This window comes from Pleurodeles waltl, chromosome 12, assembly GCF_031143425.1.
Source record: "Pleurodeles waltl isolate 20211129_DDA chromosome 12, aPleWal1.hap1.20221129, whole genome shotgun sequence".
Taxonomy (NCBI): Eukaryota; Metazoa; Chordata; class Amphibia; order Caudata; family Salamandridae; genus Pleurodeles; species Pleurodeles waltl.
The window spans coordinates 187222651-187242266 of record NC_090451.1 but is presented as its reverse complement, the minus strand read 5'-3'; the positions used below and the strand labels follow the sequence as shown (position 1 = coordinate 187242266).

The following is a 19616-nucleotide window of genomic DNA, read 5'->3' as shown; positions in this document are numbered from 1 at the left end:
TCAAGTCAATGTACTCTGGAAGACATCCAGGCTGGAGAAGAAGGCTCAGTTTCAGACTTGATTGCTATGGATCAGGGCAGCGTGAACCACCCAGATTTTCCTGAGGCAGACATGCCTTCCCATCATTTGGTATCTCAATCTCTAGCAGATCACCCTCCTGGAAGTCTCACCCCAACCCCCAATTCAACCCAATAAGGGGAAATTGAGCGATATCATCTGAGAGCCTACCCAGCCCTGTCACAGTGCTCAGAGACTTTGTTGTTCTAGCGACCTCCTCCCTATACAGCCTTGGCAAACATCGCTGCTCTGTGAATGCATAATAACGGCTAAAGTTACTTTTGTAAACCTAGAGTTTGTTCCACCTGTTTTCTCAAATCTGAAGTAAGGGAGGGATGTAGTGTTTTGTATGTTTAATAAAGTTATACCCACTGATGTGTGTGTTATGTACTCCCTGCCGGCATCCAGGCAGTGGTTTGGTGTGGCGTCACTATATGTGGGGGCCAATAAAAAGGCTGACTGCGCATTGGGCGTGGTCAGTACAAAGTAACCCACTAGTGTGTCAGTGTACGTTTATTAGTTCTGTATCCAGCAGGCCCTGCTTGCAGCCTCCTCGGCCGACCACGACATGGGTGCCACATCCGGACAACTTTACTTTTGTGCCCTTTCACGGCAGCAATCCTTTGTCCAGGCCTTGGTGGGGCTTCCACCCTGTCACCTTAATGCTCCTTGTGGGGGACACTACTCTCCAATTCTCTGGAACTCTGGGGCTGCATTGCATGTATCTCTTTGTATAAAATAGTGAGTAAACTTGTGTGTTCAACCTTCTTCACTGCAAAATTATAAACCTTATGCAGGTACACAAGTTCATCCGTCCATGTGTGTGGTTACTGTATCATACGCCTCTTGTCTTATGTTTTTGTTATTTTATGTAATGTCATATGTGAGCTGCACCCAAACTGGTTTCAGAGCATGTGGCCTGGTACTCTATACATGAGCAACTCTAGCAAATATGTAGAGGAGTTTTCATAATTATTAAGAGTTTGATTGGTTATATTAACACAATTGATATGTACATATAATAGAGGTGAGTGATACTTGCCAGAAACAACAAAAAACCTCCAGAACAACTACACATAGTGCAACATTAAGCAAATTGGTTTTATAAAGCTTGGCAAAACTTGTACTATTTCCCAAATAAGAGGACAAGAGAGCACAAAGGGGTGATAATAAGGTGATATGAAAAATACTCTAATAACCACTGCTAGACCGGTCACCCTTGTGCTGGTCTTCCCCCCCTAACTCTGTGCCTCTCCTCCATTTTGTTGGGCCAATTTTGTTGGCCTTAAGACTCTGAGCACTTTCCCACTGCTAACCAGTGCTAAAGTGCATGCACTTACTCTTTAAAACATGGTAATATTGACTTATTCCCCAATTGATTTATTTAGTTTATTTATACATCCCTAGGAAAGTGCACTACTTGTGTCCACGGCTGGTAAATTAAATGCTATTAGTGGGCCTGCAACACTAATTATGCCACTCACTTAAATATCCCTTTTAAACATGTCTTGGGCCTGCCACTACAGAAGCGTGTGTATGCAGTTTTACACTGCCATGTTGGCTTGGGAAAATAAAAATGTTGCCAGTTCCAAACCTTCCTTTTTTTATACACATAAATCATCCATTGGGTAGGCCCTGGACAGCCCAAAGAGCAGGGTGCAAGATATCTAAAAGGTAGGACACGTACTACGGTTTTACATGTCCTGGTAGGGAAAAACTCTTGCATTTGTTTTTCACTACTGAAACTCCTATCTCTCCCATAGAATTACATTGGAGTTGCCTCATTTTAAGAGTGTAACTTCTTCCAAACAGGAAGAGATGACTCTCTCATATTTGGTGTCTCTGGAATCACATTTTCATGTTGTAACCTATAGTGAAGTCTGATTTTAAATTGTAATTCTGAAAATGCGACCTTTAAAAAATTGGCATTTTCTTGCCTTAGCCATTTGGTGCCTGCTGCTTGTCTCTGATTACTGGTCTGGGATAGGAGGTAGCTGGGCCTTGTGTATTCCCCCTAGATAGCCACACACAGTGGGAGTTTAGGTGTGACTTAATGAAAGGAGGAACTGGACACAGCCTCACTTACACCTGGCTAGGCTTGGCAACCCTGTATTGTCACTCCAGCCAGCTTGAAGTCAGGGCACGGGAGAATGGGTATTTTTTGCGCTTCAAAGCCACTGTCTAGAACCTTCTGCCACCTTCCAGAACCAGGGCACCAAAGCATAAATACTGGACTTCAGACACCACCACTTCCGTACTCTTCTGGACCTGTGGAAACTCTGCCAGGAAGGACTGCTGTGCTGCTGAAGGACTGCCACTCTACTGGACTGCTGTTTTGCTGGACTCTTGGTTGCTGCGCCTGCTTGTAGGAGGCTGGCCTGGCTTATAGTGGGTACCTTGTGGTACTTACACTTTGTGCCAGGTCCAGTTATCCCTTATTAGTAGAATAGAGGTGTTTCTAGCAGCTTAGGCTGATAGAGGTAGCTATAGCTGAGCAGCTTAGGCTGAACTAGGAGACATGCAAAGCTCCTACTATACCACTTATATAATATAGCACTATATCATAAGAAAACACACTACTCAGAGTTACTAAAAATAAAGGTACTTTATTTTAGTGACAATATGCCAAAAGTGTCTCTGAGGATACCCTCACTTAGGAGGTAAGTAATATACACAAACTATATGTACGCAAACCAAAATCAGGTAAGTAACAGTAAGAAAAGTAGTGCGAACAATGTAAAATCAGAATAGGATGCAATAGGTAGAAATAGGCTTAGGGGCAACACAAACCATATACTCCAAAAGTGGAATGCAAACCACGAATGGACCCCAGGCCTATGGTAGGTTGTAGAGGGTCGCTGGGAATGTGAGAAAACAGTAAGGATGTCCAAAATACCCCACACCAAGACCCTGAAAAGTAGGAGTAAAGTTACCCTACTACCCCAGAAAGACAGTATAGTTGAGATAGGGGACTCTGCAAGAACAACTGCTACCAAAACACTGAGGATGGATTCCTGGACCTAAGGACCTGTAAAGGAAGGGGACCAAGTCCATGAGTCACACAAGTGTCCGGGGGGGGGGGTGCAGGAGCCCACTAAACACCGGATGAAGGTGCAAAAGGGCTGCCTCTGGATCGAAGAAGCCAAAGATACTGCAACAACGGAAGGCGCCAGGAACTTCTCCTTTGGTCAGAAGATGTCCCACATGTGCTGGAGGATGCATCGTTGTTTCCACGCAGAAATGCCACAAACAAGCCTTGCTAGCTGCAAGTGTCGCTGTTGAGGGTTTTGGGTGCTGCTAAGGCCCAGGAAGGACCAGGAGGTCCCCCCTTGGAGGAGGAGACAGAGGGGGCGCTCAGCAACTCAGAGAGCCCCCACAGAAGCAAGCAGCACCCGCAGAAGTACTAGAACAGGCACTTAGAAGATCTGAGGACAGCAGTCGACTCAGAGTCACAAAGGAGGGTCCCAATGCAGAACGGAGTGCTGGGGACCCAGGCTAGGCTGTGCACATAGGAAGTCTTGGAAAAGTGCACAGAAGCCCGAGCAGCTACAGATCACGCAGTACACAGGATTGCTGTCTGGCGTCTGGAGGCAAGGACTTACCTCCACAAATTTGGACAGAAGGGCCACTGGACTGTGGTAGACACTTGGACCCAGCTCCTGTGTTCCAGGAACCACGCTCGTCAGGATGAGAGGGGACCCAGAGGACCAGTGATGCAGATGTTTGGTGCCTGCGTTAGCCCTTAATCTCTTAAGTGCCCCCAATCAGTGACACTGCGTCATAGAGTGGGGTGGGGTCAGCAGTCTCACTGACCCCATCCCACTCTGTGATGATGCTGGGACTGCTGACTTCCCTCATTGGCTGAGCTTAGGTCAGCCAATGAGGGAAGTCAGCAGTCCCAACCCTTCTGGAACCTGGAGGCTGAAGGTAAGTGTGTGTGTTTGTGTGTATGTGATGTTTTAAATTGAATGTTTGGAGCACGCGTGCATGTTTGAGTGTTATGAGTGTTGTTAATGGATGTGCGTGCGTGCGTGTGTGTGTGAAACAATGAGTGTGTGCGATCTTTTTAAATGAATGTTTGGTGCATGCATGTTTGAATGGTATGAGTGTTAATGGATGTGCGTGTGTGCGTGTCTGTGTGAAAGAATGTGTGTGTGTGTGTGTGTGTGTGTGTTTTTGTGTATCCCGCCCCCCCCCCCCTCCTAAAGCTGCTGGCCGCCACTGCATGCCCATGTCTTTGTCACAGATGGTATCCCTGATAGGACTCTAGCACTGATGATTTTGCTGGCTACAGAAAAATCAGTATATTTATATGAGCATAACCACAGCCCTCTGGAAGCCTGAAGAACATAGACGTCTTTCACACTGCATGTCACATTCATCACAGCTTTGTGTGCCCAACTTGTTCCCTTACTCTCAGGAATGTGGTCTTTATTTGGGTTCGCACCTGGAATAGGGGGCACCCATCCAATTAAAGAGGTCTTCTCACATTGAATGGTATTGTATAAATTGAAATGCAGAGGGCGCTCACACCTGGGCCCCGGTGCAACAGTGCCTGCTGCACTAATGATAGTTATGCCCCTCTTAACACAGAAAAGGAACTAGAATGGGGAAACTGTCTATCTGGATTAAGCCATTTCTAAATGTGTAACAGGAATTTGCATTCAAATTGCCAATCTGCTCCCATACACTCCATAGAAAGATTGTCCTGCATACATATCAATGGAAGTCCTCATCCTTCAAAGCTATGTGTGATACATCTAGTTGTTTCTTGCCCTGAGCCTGAATCTTATAATGCAAATTTTGTTATTTTGAGGTTCCTGCACTAAGGCGACTTCACATTAGGGCCCCATGCCAAGGGGCCACCTTAAATCAGGTGGGGAAGTTAATGAATGTCATCTGTTGCATCAAAATTGCAAGATCTGAGGGAACTCTGCAGAGGCAGTGCATTTCACCTAGACATGTTGGCTGCAGCTGAAATGTCAAGTGAAATAGCTGGAAAAAATCATGAACAACCGGAAGGCTTTGCTGCAGGATTACCGATTGCCTTGGTAATCCCTCATTTCGGAGGGGTATCCTAAGGATACATGTCGTGCCTGGTAATTCCACCTGTGGAGTTGTAAACATATGAAAATCTGCCATGCAAAGGATGTTGGACTTCCAGTGAAAATTTACTATAGCGTCCTTAATATTTTGGGAAACACCACTGGCATGTTGGAGGGACTAAATATGTTGGAACCACCAATGTGCCCTCCACTTTAGAGGTATGTTACCAGTATCAGTGTTCGCTCCCAGAACTTTTGCCAGCAGTGACAGACATTGGTGGATTTTTTTGCAGAGGGCTGTTTCTCCCAAAAAAGCTGCTCCTCTTGTGGAAAGCACAACCACCATGGTGAGGAAAACTCTAAATTTGGTGGAATTTCCTCTGACACCTCGGTGGAGGATAACATGAAAATCTCCTCTCATAAGAGGCAAATAAAATCTAACATTTCTGCATTGGGACCCTAAGGTCTCCGACTACAATTCTCCACAAACTCTAATCATGCACCCTGTGGTTTGTTTTTGTTTTTACAGGAAGTAATCCCAATAACGTGGCTGACTACGAGAAGCAACAACAGAAGCATCTAGGCTAGCCAGGAGCCTGTACAGGTAAGCACGAGTGAAGAGCTGGCAACTAGAAAATCATACTCTGTACAATGGCTCTCATTCAAGCAGCTAAAACTAAAGCTGGTCTAGTGATGCCCGTGCTGGTGTGTGCTTCCTTATCTAATGCTGCTATTGGAGGTCCAGGCATTGAAAGACACAGTAAGAGTCACCTTTCTTGGCAGTGCTGGTTGCTCTCATGTTCCGCCTGAAGGAAAACATCTTAGACTCTCGGGTTGTTTGCCAATTCCGAGAATAGGCAGACATGAAACAGTCCTCTGTCTTACATTACTTTTAAGATGGCACACAGAAGAGTGTTGCAAAATACTCCCTTCCGCTCAGTTTGGATTCCCCTCAACTCCTTTAGGCATTCCAGACTGAATCCTCGATAATGACTCGGTGAGGAAAACTTTTCGTGTTAACATGAACTCATTTTGCTAATTACAGCTGCAAAAATCTATCACTAGGATATGCCAATCACCAGGTAACATGCAGTCTACTTATTCTAAAGCCTGTGAGCCAAAAAGTGAATCAAATGGCTTTTTGAATGTGATTTCCAATGCACGTTAGGACATCTTAAAAAAATTACATATTAAATCATTTTACAGGCACTCGTGTGTCTACAGAGTCACAGTCAGTATTTCACTTTATTGTATTAATTTCAATATGTTTTGGCACTAAATTAAACACAAGTCTTCATCTGGAAATGGCTGTGGTGTAATTACAGAAATATGTTTTGTTTTGCTTTCACAGAGTTATGAAATCCCTCAAATGCGCATAATTTGGTTTTAATATAACATAGGTCAAATTATCTCTCAAATCCATAGCCTCTAGATAGGGGGCAGAGCTGTTTGGGAACAGACACGCTAGAATTGGAGCCAGAATATCTTCAATTTCTAACTATGATCGTCATTAGGAAATGCTAATTTGGGACTTTTGAGAAACATACTTATGATCCTCATTTACATCAGCATAGATCTGCAAGAATCACTAAATTAACTTGGCCTGGATGCAGGGTTATATAAAACAAAGTCTGATGGATTTATAGCTGAATGTTATGGTTTGTGCTATTGCCAAACTGGAGTAAGCCACTAGAGGATTGTAAACATTTCCTTTCTATCCTAGTCCGCACGCCTCTGTTGCCCAAAGGGCTAGTGTCCGATTTTAGGTGAATGGACATTCTTGACTATGCTGCTATGTCTGCAGAGCACTGTTTTGCCTGAGTTCAAATATTCACAATTCCTGAACTCATCACAGCAGTTTCTGAACTGTACTTTTAAAGTCTCCTTAACGTGTGTACTAAACGCAGCTCTTTTCAATTTTACTGTGTTTCATTGCTAATTTGTATTCCTTTGAGTGGGAATATAACACAGAAATGAAACAAAGCGACTGAAACAGCTTAATCAAACATACAGTCTGTGCATATATCAGGCGCGGCCCATCCTTTAGGGCCACACCCCCCCACCTTTTGACCCTCATGAAGAGTGTCAGTCAGGCTGAACAAAGGTCAGCCTGACAGACCCTCTTCATTTTCAGCTCAGACAGCAGGGGGGAGACTCCTGGCTGCCTGAGCTGAACTTTGCTGGGCTGAGGAGGTCACAGCTCCTATTGGCGTGACCTCCTTGGCTCAGCAAAGGTGCCTAGAACCCCTCCCCTGGTTGACGAGGAAAGCGTCACCCATTGACTTCAACCTGGGTGCTTCAGTGACACTTCATCATAGAGTGGGGTGGGGTCAGCAGTTTCACTGACCCAATCCCACTCTGTGACGAGGCTGTGACTGCTGCCTTCCCTCATTGGCTGACCTAGGTTCAGCCAATGAGGGAAGGCAGCAGTCCCAACCCTCCTGGGACCTCGAGGCTGAAGGTAAGTGTGTGTGTGTGTGATGTTTTAAAATTAATGTTTGGTGCGTGCGTGTTTCAATGTTATGAGTGTTGTTAATAGATGTGTGTGTGTGCTTCCCGCATGCCCCCCCCCCCCCCCCCTAAAGCTGCCGGCCACCACTGGCATATATGTATAGATAATAAAAACAGAGACGGATTGAGAGACAGGAAGAAAGCCTGGAACATTAGGGGTTGTTAGAAATTGGGTTTTTGGTTGGCTAGGGTATGCACCTCAGCCTGGCAGAACCAACCCACTCTAGTCAGGGCTTTCGGAGTTACACGTCCAAGTTAACCCCTGCTCACCCCCTTGGTAGCTTGGCACGAGCAGTCAGGTTTAACCTCGAGGCAATGTGTAAAGCGTTTGCACAACACGCCACACATGTGACGCAAAATATACACCACAAAGTAAACACAACACTGAGCTATGTAAAAATAATCTGTATTGCACAAAGCATAATTAGACCAACATTACACAGGAATAGTACCCTGCTACCGTAGCAGTTGTCAGAATGTTACACAAGTTACTAATACTCTGCAGGAATATGCAGTTGTCACATTAGAACACGTAAGTACTCAGGATTCTGCAACATAAGCAGTAGTCAGGAATTATATTAAGAGGTATATACACTTGTCATGAACAATTCCTAAATACCCATAAAAGGAACATTAGAGAATATACCACAAGTCATATAAATACATATCAGCTAGACATGCCTAGAAAAGGAACATTAGCACATATATGTATCACCAGTAAACAGGTAGGAAATAGCAAACCTCTGCAAGTCTGTATTAGGCTCCTAGAGCCTAAATTTCCTAAAGAGTACCTGATTTATGGTGGAAGAGGCACTTCCAGTGCCTAGAAACGGGCAGGGGGGCCCTGGTGCTCCTGTGCGCAAAACGGGGAGCCTCCCTCGTGGTGGGGACCTACCTCGGCCTCCTCACACCCTGTCCGTGGGGTGGGGGCCGGGCGTGGCCCAGCAACAATTATAGCGTAAAGGCGGGAAGGGACCTCCGCCGAGGGCTCTCTTCCCGATTCCACCGAATCGGGGCCCGAAGAAAAGACTCGCCCGCACCCAATGTGGTGCGCGAGTCAGGGGAAGCTGCTCCCAAGCCGCCAGGAGGCTTCCCTGTAGGGTCGCAGGTGGCTGGTGCCCCAGGGGCGTTCCCAGCAGTGGGAGGACCCTCAGGGGCGCCGAGAGGAGCACGCCTGCTCCGGATTGTTTGTGTGCCCCGGGGGCACTGAGTGCAGCGTTATCACCGTGCTTAGAGAAACGTGACAAACCCGGCTGCGGCGGTTATCCTGGGGAAATAGATCAAGCGCTTCCAAAGCGCTGAAGTAAGTTTTGGGCCCCGGGCTGCGGCGGTGTCCTGGGCAGAGGAAAAGCGCTTTTAGGGCGATCAGGGCCAAGTTAAAGCCCGGGCTGCGGCGGTGATCTTCTGCAGCAAATTTAAGGAAAGAGCACTTTTCCAAAGCGCTTAAGCAAACGCTGGAGAGATCAGTGCAGGGGTCAGGGGAACAGCACCCTGCCCTTGGGAGCAATCAGGAGTCAAAGGAAGCACAGGGCTGGAGGGCCCAACTACAGACCAGCACAAGGGATGCAGATGGTGGCAGTTCCTCCTAGTGACCAGGCAGGTCACAGGTCTGCACTACAGCAGCAGTCCAAGGTGGTTTCCTGGTGAGTCTGTACATCAGCGTTCTGTGTCCAGTTTCCAGTTCCAAGAATGTTCAAATTGTGGGGAAAATTCCCCTGTACTTATAGTCTGTTCTTACAGTGTTTCACAATGTTAGGGAGAGGAGGTTCCAGCCAGTTACAACTGGTTCTGGGAGTGCCCTCTCTCTCCTTCCAGCAGAGGCTCCAAACATCAGTGGGGGGTTAACGACCCTATTGTGTGAGGCCAGGGCACAGTCCTTACAAATGCAGGTGTGCCCCGCCTCTCCCTTCTCTCAGCCCAGGAAGGCTTTACAATATGTAGATGCACCTCTGTGACACCTCCACCCTCCCTGTGTTCAGGCTGTCTGAAAAGTATGCACAAAGCCCCAACTGTCAGTCTGCCCAGACGTTGATTGGAGACAAGCTGTAAAACACCAAAGTCATAAGCACAGATAAATGCGCACTTTCTAGGAGTGGCATTTCTGTCATAGTAATAAAAAATACACCTACAGCAGTAAGCAGCATTTCTCACCACTATCGCAACCATACCAAACATGCCTACGCTACCCCTCATAAATCAGACAATACCCCTTACACATAAGGCAGGGCATTTCCAATGCAATCCTATGAGAGGGCAGCACTCACAGCAGTGAGACACCAAGTTAGGCTGTTTGTCACTACCAGGACAGGCCACGCAACATGGCACATGTCCTGCCTTCTACATACATGGCACCTTGCCCAAAGGGCTAGCTAGGGCGTACCTTAGGGGTGACTTACCTGTAGTAAAAGGGGAGTTCTGGGACTGGTAAGTAAATTTAGAGGCCAGGTCCCTGTGGCAGAAAACTGCGCACACAGGCTCTGCGCTAGCAGGCCTTAGATAGGTTTGACAGGCTACTTCAGTGGGTAGCGCAAGCAGCGCTGCAAGCCCACTAGTAGCATTCAATTTACAGGCCCTGGGTATAGGGATACCACTTTACAAGGGACTTATAGGTAAATTAAATATGCCAATCAGGTATAATCCAATCATACCAAATTTGTAAGAGAGAGCACATGCACTTTAGCACTGGTTAGCAGTGAAAAAGTGCTCAGAGTCAAAACGTCAGCCAACAAAGGTCAGAAAACTAAGGAGGCAAAAAGTCTGGGGAATGACCCTGTAAAAGGGCCAGGTCCAACAGGGGTATGTACTGAAAACGACTGATCTTAAATTGTTGCCTTTTTTACACACAGGGATACCGTGCAGTGCCACCAGTTTTGGTACAGGAGTCCTGACACCACCATGAAGCCACGTTTTTCACACAGATAAATGGCCTTTTACATGTTTAAGTAGGAGTAGCACCAAGAAGCATAATATGCCAATGATTGCGAAAGACTAGAACATAGGTGCTATTTGATGTTCACCATGATGGAGCGCAGGTCGGATACCCCAACTAGGTCAAAAATGTTCACTTTTGGCATTATGTTCCAATTCACCACGGCACTACACTTATAATGACGCCCAGGACCCCAGTCGAGGCTCTAAGAGCCTCACAGGGTGCCAGGCAGAGGCCAAACAGCAGAGCCAAGTATCGGTCCAGTCGCCACCTGTTAGCATGGCAGGTGTAGAAAAAAGCTTCCCGTAGCTTGTTGGGCCCCTGTAGCTTTAAAAGTAGGTCAGCCTTGTGACCTTTGGAGCCACATGTTTGTCCTCCGCACAAGAGAGAGCAGGTTCACTCATTTCATGCCTCTTCTCAGGTCGTAGACAGCAGGTTCAGTACTCTTCTGATCTTCCTCACATCCAGGAGTATTCTGAAGTGGGTGCATGGAGATGCTATATTTATGCTTGCCAGGAGTTAGTGGGAGGGAATAACGCTGAGCACCAATGGGGTAAAAGTTCCCAAGTCCAGTCCTACAAATCTTGAGCATTTTAAAAATGGTGGAAGTCTTCAACTACACTGAACGTGGGCTCTGAGGGCTTGGGTGTGTGTGTGTGTAGGCAGTGTACTATGGTAATCCTAGCTTACTCTCACTTCCAACACTAGAATTCAGTTTGGGGCAGCCACTGTACCCCAATAAACCTAGAGGAAGGAGTCTGATTAAACAAAGCAGAGTTTTCCAGCAACCAGACCGTAGATTCATAAAAACTGTCTTGCATCTTGTTCTTGCTTGTTGAAGTTAGCGCTAAGTGTTATACGTAAAACCCCAGAAGACTAGTAAAGTAGGATTATTTTTACTCCAATAACATTTGACACTGCAATGTCAAAAAGAGGCCTATTGTGGATTTAGCCTGCTTGGCTGGGGGACCAAAGAAAAGGCTCGGCCCAGGTGTCAGCTAACATTTACCCTTGACAGGGGATGCCTCTATGAAGTAAGCCCCATGTGTTGTATGTAAAACCCCTAGCAGAACTATCAAGCAGGATTTGACACTGTAATGTCAAAGTAGATGTTCAAAGCCTATTCAAACAGGTTCAGAGGGGTAATTTTTGGTCCATTCAGGTCAGCCAGTTGTTTGCTTCTGGGAGCCATGTCACAGCCATTCACACCTATTCAAATAAATGCTAATTACTGGATGGCAGAAGTGGGAGAGCAAATAAAAATGGACCTTCAGGAGCTTTTGGCAGGGAAAAAGGGACTTTGTGAAAGTATAGTTTTCTTAATATTTATCAAAACACAAACTTCACTATTAAATTGGATTTTTAATAACCATTTAAAATAGTTGTTTAATATTTTCGAGCTGCCTCCTAAAAACAATTAGCAGCATTAAATATAAACATGCAATCCAGTGTGTTCGTACGGAACAGCCAACCTTGCTAAAGTAAAAATAGCTTTTAGGGATTTTTTACTCTAAAGACATGTTTAATATTAAATTCCAACATGTCATATTTTTAAATCCCTGTATCCCTGCATTACTGGCAACAAGGCCTGAATAGCAGTAGTTTTTAGGAATTTTGCTTTTTAAAATTGCAACAACCAGGCTACAAATGGTAAGCTTGCAGTCATGTTTGCGCCATCATTATAGTCAGTTAAACAATGGGTGTTGCAGTGCACTAGAGTTATTTAAATTACAGGCCCTGGGTACAGTTTGCACCGTATGCCAGGGACCTCTAGGTAAGTTGCAAATGCCAATTAGGCACATGCCAACTTTACTATGTTGAAAGGGGGGCAGCACAGGCTCATCATTACTGGTTAGCGGTTAAGTGATTTCAAGTATTTTATGGAAAAGACTACCAAAGTGAGAGTACATGTTCTTTGGTACTCTGGGGCCTGTAGGAAAGGGTTGAGGCACACCGATAGAGCAGAAATGTTCATTGAGTCATGCTGGCATTGGATTTGGCATTTTGCAACTCTGCCAAGGGCATTTGTTGATACAGCTATTATTTTGGCCTCCTCACCTCCTAAAATATCTGGGGCCAAAGCACTTTCTTTTTTAAACAAATGTCCTGGCTGTGCCGGTGCTCAAAGTGAGCAATGCCAGTTGTGGAAGTGGGCTGCAACCTCCTCAGACAGCCTTTGGTCACTAATATTTTTAAATTAGGGACTTTTACTCATCCGTAGCCCATTCACTAAAACAAAAACAAAAAACCTAAGCCTGCTACTGACAGCCTGGAGTTTTTCACACCTCATAACAAACATTGGGGGTCATTCCAAGTTTGGCGGGCGGCGGTTGCCGCCCGCCAAACTTACCCCGTCAAATGACCGCTCCACGGTCAGAAGACCGCGGGGGCCATTCAGACTTTCCCGCTGGGCCGGCGGGCGCCCGCCGGCCCAGCGGGAAAGGCCCTGCAACACAGAAGCCGGCTCCGAATGGAGCCGGCGGTGTTGCAGGGGTGCGACGGGTGCAGTTGCACCCGTCGCGATTTTCACTGTCTGCTATGCAGACAGTGAAAATCATGCTGGGGCCCTGTTAGGGGGCCCCTGCACTGCCCATGCCAAGGCATGGGCAGTGCAGGGGCCCCCAGGGGCCCCACGACACCTGTTCCCGCCATCCTGTTCCTGGCTGTAAAAACCGGCAGTATCAGGCTGGCGGGAAGGGGGTCGGAATCCCCATGGCGGCGCTGCTTGCAGCGCCGCCATGGAGGATTCTCCCACCCGGGGCAAATCCGGCGGGAAAAGCCGGACCCGGCTGGGCGACCGCGGCTTTACAGCCGCGGACGGAATCCCAAATGAAGCGCCGCCAGCCTGTTGGCGGTGCTTCCGTGGTCATCCACCCTGGCGGTCGATGACCGCCAGGGTTGGAATGACCCCCATTGTCTGTAGAGGGCCTCGAAGCACGAGCTTGAAAAACACTGTGTAGATGTTTTCATCTGATCTTGAGTAAATGTGGATTTTGTGATAAAGTAGTGAGAGGTGTGTTATTGTGAAGCTGCACAAACAGCTGGGATTGAATAACAAACCTGGCCCGCAGCTCCACTGTGCTGAGTCATTGCTTCTTCTATAAGCCAAGCTGATGCATAAGGTGACGCAACGGAACAATAGGTCAGGAGAGGAACGATCTATCCACGTTAATATGAATCGAGACTCGGTGTGGCTCCCTAGGAAAATGCCACCATTTATACAGTCTTCTCGGCGTGTGCTCACACTTCTCACCCAGGACTCCCAGGCATATTATTCTGTAATTTGCTTTTTTAAGAATATTCACTTTCTATTTTCCTCTGAGATTTCCAGACTCCATTTTACGATCCTTCTCAGAAATCGACATCCATTTTGGCACTCCCTCTACAAACTGGGTTTAATTTGAAAGAGAAGAATGGTGCTGTCTTCCTCGCCTTGGAGGCTACACAAAGTGAACTTCTCTTTTCGATTATTCTCAATGGAATAGTGCCGCCACAAATCTCCGCGGCATTGCAGGTGACTGCCTGAGCCTAGGGGTCCACTCAGCCTCGTGTCCTGTGTGGTGTCCTCAACTACAGCATAGTTGCTCTGCCATGACCACCTGGATTGTGGTCCCAGTCTCCCAGTGGGATTTTGTGAGTATTGGACTTGGACCTGAGCGGTCCCAAATTGTTTGAATGGTGCTCCTCACCTCACCAGATTACTTTTAATAAGCCTTCCAAGTAAAGGAATTATTCATTCACCAAAAGAGTAACGACTCTTCCAACAACAGAAAACACTCCCCAAATGAAAACCCCCCCCTCCAAGATGGCCGACTGAATCTACTGCTCTGTGCGACAGAGCACTCCAGCGGCCTGCCACATGTCCGGTTGCTGACCAAGACGATCACCGAGGGACCACTGAGGTCTTACCTTCTCTGTTTCACCATGTGAACATGGAGCTGCCATGGATTTAGCCCATTTCCTTGATCACAGTGCGCTTCACAAGGTTGCAGACGACCTCATGACTACCATCATTAACCTAGAATGGTTGCTTAGGTCAATACCTATAACTTTCCAACTGGCTTCAGCCCCCAACATGTCGTCGACACCCGCTACCTCGTCCCCCGCGCCTCTTTCCAAATCCGGCGCAAATTATTTCAAGATCAAATACCCCCTAAATCTTTACAAACGTGAATGAAAAATTTGAAACACAGGACCTTGAGAGACTTTCTGGAAACCGTCTTTGCAGACCAATACCAGTACCAACGCAAAGGCTCCCTTAAAACTGACCTCCTTCTCTTCACACACAACACTGGCCTGTGGATTCGATCCTTGCGCAGTTTTCTCCCATCCTCTCCCCCCCTCTCTCACATCCCCTTTGGACGCAAACTCAAATGCTGCTCCCCCTTTGGCCTCTTGGGCAGCATTTCTGTATCTGTTTACAAAAATAGGACGATCATGTTCCAAGCCAACACAATCCTGGACATGATTGACTTAATTTACCTCACCCTCAGGCCCTCCTATGATCCCCCCTCCCCTTCCGCCCATAACAATCCCTACCCACTCTCCGCCCCTTCCAGTCCACCTTGACAACTTCTCTTACCCTGGACTCTCCTACAATCAATTATGCCCCCCCCCCACAACCCATATCTCACTGCCAATTCCAGGCCTTGAACTTCCCTCCTACAAACCATCTCTGGACCATTCCTTTCCAACCTTCCAAAAGCATTATCTCCCATTCCCACTACTGTGGCCACCCCTCTTTCATCCCCACAGTCGGCCCATATGTTCCCTCCCCCTTCCTTTTTCATCTCCTGCCCTAAAATCTCCAAACATCAACAACCAGCAACCCCCCCTTTTGCACCTCAACCCTCAGAGTCCGTTTCTAATAATCCACCCCAATCCTTCCACAATTACTGAACATAACTGGCCTCTTTTTTTTTAGCAAGCTCCTTATCTGGGTCTTACACCTCTCTTGAAGAATGAACATCCTCACATCGGCTCCCTTCCAGTTTAGAGACTGTCTTCTCATCACTCCTATACTCCTATCCTAATCACTCTCTGTAGACCCTCCTCCCACACCTTTCCATCATACCGAGAGACAGCCACCTACCCAGACCCAAACAGACACAATGACTCTTTGACATCTCAGACCTACTCCATCTCCTAAAGAGTTCCACAGCTTCAAATTCCAGTACCCCATCCTCCTATCTTCCCGTGGGCTCTGCCAGATTTCTACCATCCTCTCAACCACATTAAAACTCACACACCATCCCAGTGCATGTTCATCCCCTTTTAACTTGATCCCAATCCCAACTACACTCCCATGTCAGCCAAGTCAGAAAGACAACAGCTTTTTCCTGTACTGCATGCTACACAATTGTGGATCTGCAGTCAATCACAGTCTAGAGTTATTGATCCTGACCCATAATGATGACATCCTGATCCTCATGGAAACGTGGCTCAATGTCCCATCTAACCATGCTTTAGACCACCTTCTTCCTCCCAACTAATCCATTTTTCACTGTGACCATGAAGATAGACACTGCAGAGGTCTCACACTCCCCAAAACTCTCTGAGATGTCAAACCCTCTCAACGATTCACTTTCAGTCTTCAGTCTTCAGAAAGCTTGTCGGGGGGAATTGTCCACATCCACTACCTACCACCTCAGATTGAATGGTATTTACCACCCACCGGGTCAAAATAACAGCTTTATTGAGGAATGCATGGATTTCTCCACCTCTCACCTGCTCTGACAACAATATCTTCCTTGGTGAATTCACCATCCACTGGGGAAACATGGGCAACAATTATGTGGACACTTTTAGCTGCCTTTTCAATGTCAGTGATCTCCAACAACTCTGCCATGGATCTACACACCACAAAGGCACCATTCTGGATATGGTAATCTCCAACTCCCCCTACTTAAAGACATATGGCCCCCTCCCAGTCGACTGGTCTGATCACATGCAGATCTTGTTCTCTCTAACTGGCTCTTACACCAAAACATATGGGCAACCCAAGGAAGAGAAAATATGGTTTACAGACACACCCAACCTTGACACAGAAGCCATGGCCATCATGGCCTTTCCCACCCTAATTGAAATTACACCTCATCTTGACATCGAGGGCACCAACAAGGTCAACTCCTACATGACATCCTTTATTGACAGATGTGCACCCCTGAAGTGCAAATTATCCAGATCAAAACTCTCTTGGCCCTAATTCTCTATTATGAGAAAATACAATACGTAGGAAAGCACCATATCGGAGTAGGACTAAGCTTTGCAAAGCAAGAAAACAATACAAAGACCAAATCCTCAGAGCCAGATTTATTCTGTGGAAGACTATCTGGCAGGAACTAAACAAATGTTTCAAAAGTTACAGCACAAAAACGTTTCTCTCGGACATTAGGTCATCACACAGGATGTTTCAGAAAGAACAGAAAACTTTCTAAGCATCACATTTATTAGCTTAACAAATGTGCAGTGTACAACATTTCATAAAACTCAAACTTTATTTTCTGAACATGTATTTTTTTTTTTATTACTCTGTTAGTAAAACATAAAATACATTTAAATAGACTGTGATTTTTATTTTAATTTTCGAAATATCTGTGTCAATTATCAGCGTAGGCCTCATTTTCATTTCAACCTTGCACTTTTAAACGCACAATTTTCTTTCAGTTAATCATGCAATTCTATTAGTAATTGTCACACTCTAACACCTCCGAAAGCAAAAACGCCGACACCAGAATGGATTGCAAACTTTCCCACCTCTGAAGGGTGCTCCACCACTGTTACATGTGCCAAATAACTCTGCATTACCCTGGATAATTGTCTCAATCTTCACAGCCCCATTGCAGCCATGGCCAACAGCACACAGCATAAACTTAGGCAGCTTTGGGACATCAGACAATTGATTCCAGAACAAGACCTCAAAACAGTAGCTCAGTCTCTTGTTCTCTCTAGACTAGACTGTGGAATTGCCCTTCTTTCAGGCATTCCCAATGTTTACCTGAGAGCAACACCTCATGCTGCAGCATACTTTGTCTTAGGTCTTAAGAAATTTGACCACATGTCCACTGCCCTTCTAACCCTCCAATTGCTCCCCATTGAAGTGCAGGCCCAATTCAAAATTGCTTGCATTACCCATAGAGCGCTGAACTCCTCCTCATCCTCCTATCGAAATAAAAAACTAAAAATCTCAGGTGCAAATAGGGGTTCCAGAAATGCCCAATCCCTGTTCCTGGAACCCCCCACCTTCAGGCGAGAACAATACATGAATCAGTCTTTCCCTGAGAGCACCACTAGAATCCGGAGCTCTCTGCCTCCCTCCCTCACTCCATCTAACCACCTGCCCTGCAATCTCCAAAAAGGACCTCAAGCTCCTCTTTTTTGACAGACATCTTAGTTAATTCACCCTTGACTAGACTTATTTACTTTCCCCACTGCGCCCTGATCTGCCTTCATTTGACTGTTCATGTCCTGTGCCCTATTGTTGTATCCATACACAGGTATAAATGTCAGAGTTTAACTATTAATGTAACCCTGTATCCTGTGAGTTGTAAAGCGCTCTTATGCCTTTTAGCCATGTCCACTGTATATAAAATAGCAAAAATAAAATAATAATAAGAGTAAAGTACAGGACTGGAAAATGGACGTCTAGTGACATCAAGCCCTTTGGTCATGCTTGTTGAGATAAGTGGACCCAAATTCTTTGACGGTCCTACAATGCTGGTGATGGGATAATCTCCGACCGGTACAATGTGTCTCAAGGATCACTGCCATGTGTTCCCATGTAGCAGGTGACACCTTCAGCCAGTCCTGACATTTAATCAACAACACTGCATGATTACAGCTTTGAGCCTATGAGGTGAGTCAGTTCTCCAATACCTCGGGAACTCAGGGGCAATAAGGCTGTTCTTGTAACAATCATTTCCATTTGCCTCTGTAACTTCAGGAACTATGTACCACCTCAAGCTCACTGGATGGCCAAGTACCTCTCTTCTAGGCTGTTACTTTCAGGAAATAATGAGGCTGAACTGTCAAAGCCTACTCGTAGGCGATGTAAATTTATAATCCAAGTTACAGTCAATACAAAAATGTCCATTAAACAGAATGTCCAGTTAGTGTAATTTGATTAATTTTAATAAAATATAAGACTTTTATTCATTTGAGGTTAAATAGCATAACAAAAATGTGGCCATTTTGTGATAAACTGAGTACTATCCAAATTTAGGGCCACTGTGAATTTGTAATGTTTGTTACTCCTATTGCATTCTCAGACTTGCCAATCCACACAGTGCCACCATGTGACACACAACATCGCCCCCTTCACACAGTGATGAGTCAATATCACATGGTAGCATAAAAGATGAGGTGGAAACCTTTACACAAAGTGGATTTCCAGCTCATATTTTGAGGTCCTGCACAGCATATGCTCCTTAAGGAATGTGAAATGTCCATAGGACATCTGTGGCAGGCTTAGAAGTTTTTGTTTATTAGTTAATGGATTAGTAGTGAGTAGAAGAGCCTAAGGCTCTGCTTGGTATTAAAACCTGTCCCCAAGCTTGTCCTGCAGAAATGGTCAGGTTTGTATAGTAGGGGAGACAGGAACCATCAGAGTACTCGGTCTATTAGGTACTCGAGTTGCAGTGCCAGTAAAGGGTGATCAGATATGGAGTCTTACTTGTAAAACTTTGATCTTTTGAGAGCAGAAGTACGTGGCAGATTGGATGTGGCTTCGCAGTTTGCATTATTGGCCACTGTGCCACCTGGTCGGAATGACAATTCAAAGTCGACTTGGAGCTGGCTGTGTCTTCTGGGAAGTATGTGACTGACATCACAAGGGGTTACCAGGCTCACGGAACATACAGTTAACACCATAAATCTTATGAATGGCACAGTGACCCGTCAGGCAACAATGGGGGGTAATCTGGTCCCTCCAGGTTGAGGTGATGTCAATCACTTCGGTCCGACTGGTGATGCAGGCCAGGGAGTGAGCATGGGAAGGCCTGCACACTGAAGCTAGAGAGACAGAGAGAAACTGGCTGCAGAGAGAGGGGAAGAGCACCGCAGGGAGCCTGTGCATG

General features: G+C 46.1%; 1 protein-coding gene across 1 annotated transcript in view; it reads left to right on the top strand.

Moving 5' to 3' along the window:
* Positions 1-19616, top strand: part of WFDC1 (WAP four-disulfide core domain 1) — a 229139-nt gene that overhangs the window by 200213 nt on the left and 9310 nt on the right. Inside the window, exon 6 of the mRNA XM_069217183.1 lies at positions 5632-5706. Within this exon, the coding sequence (XP_069073284.1) occupies positions 5632-5690 (59 nt within the window). The 3' untranslated portion in view covers positions 5691-5706. The remainder of the gene's footprint in view (positions 1-5631; positions 5707-19616) is intronic.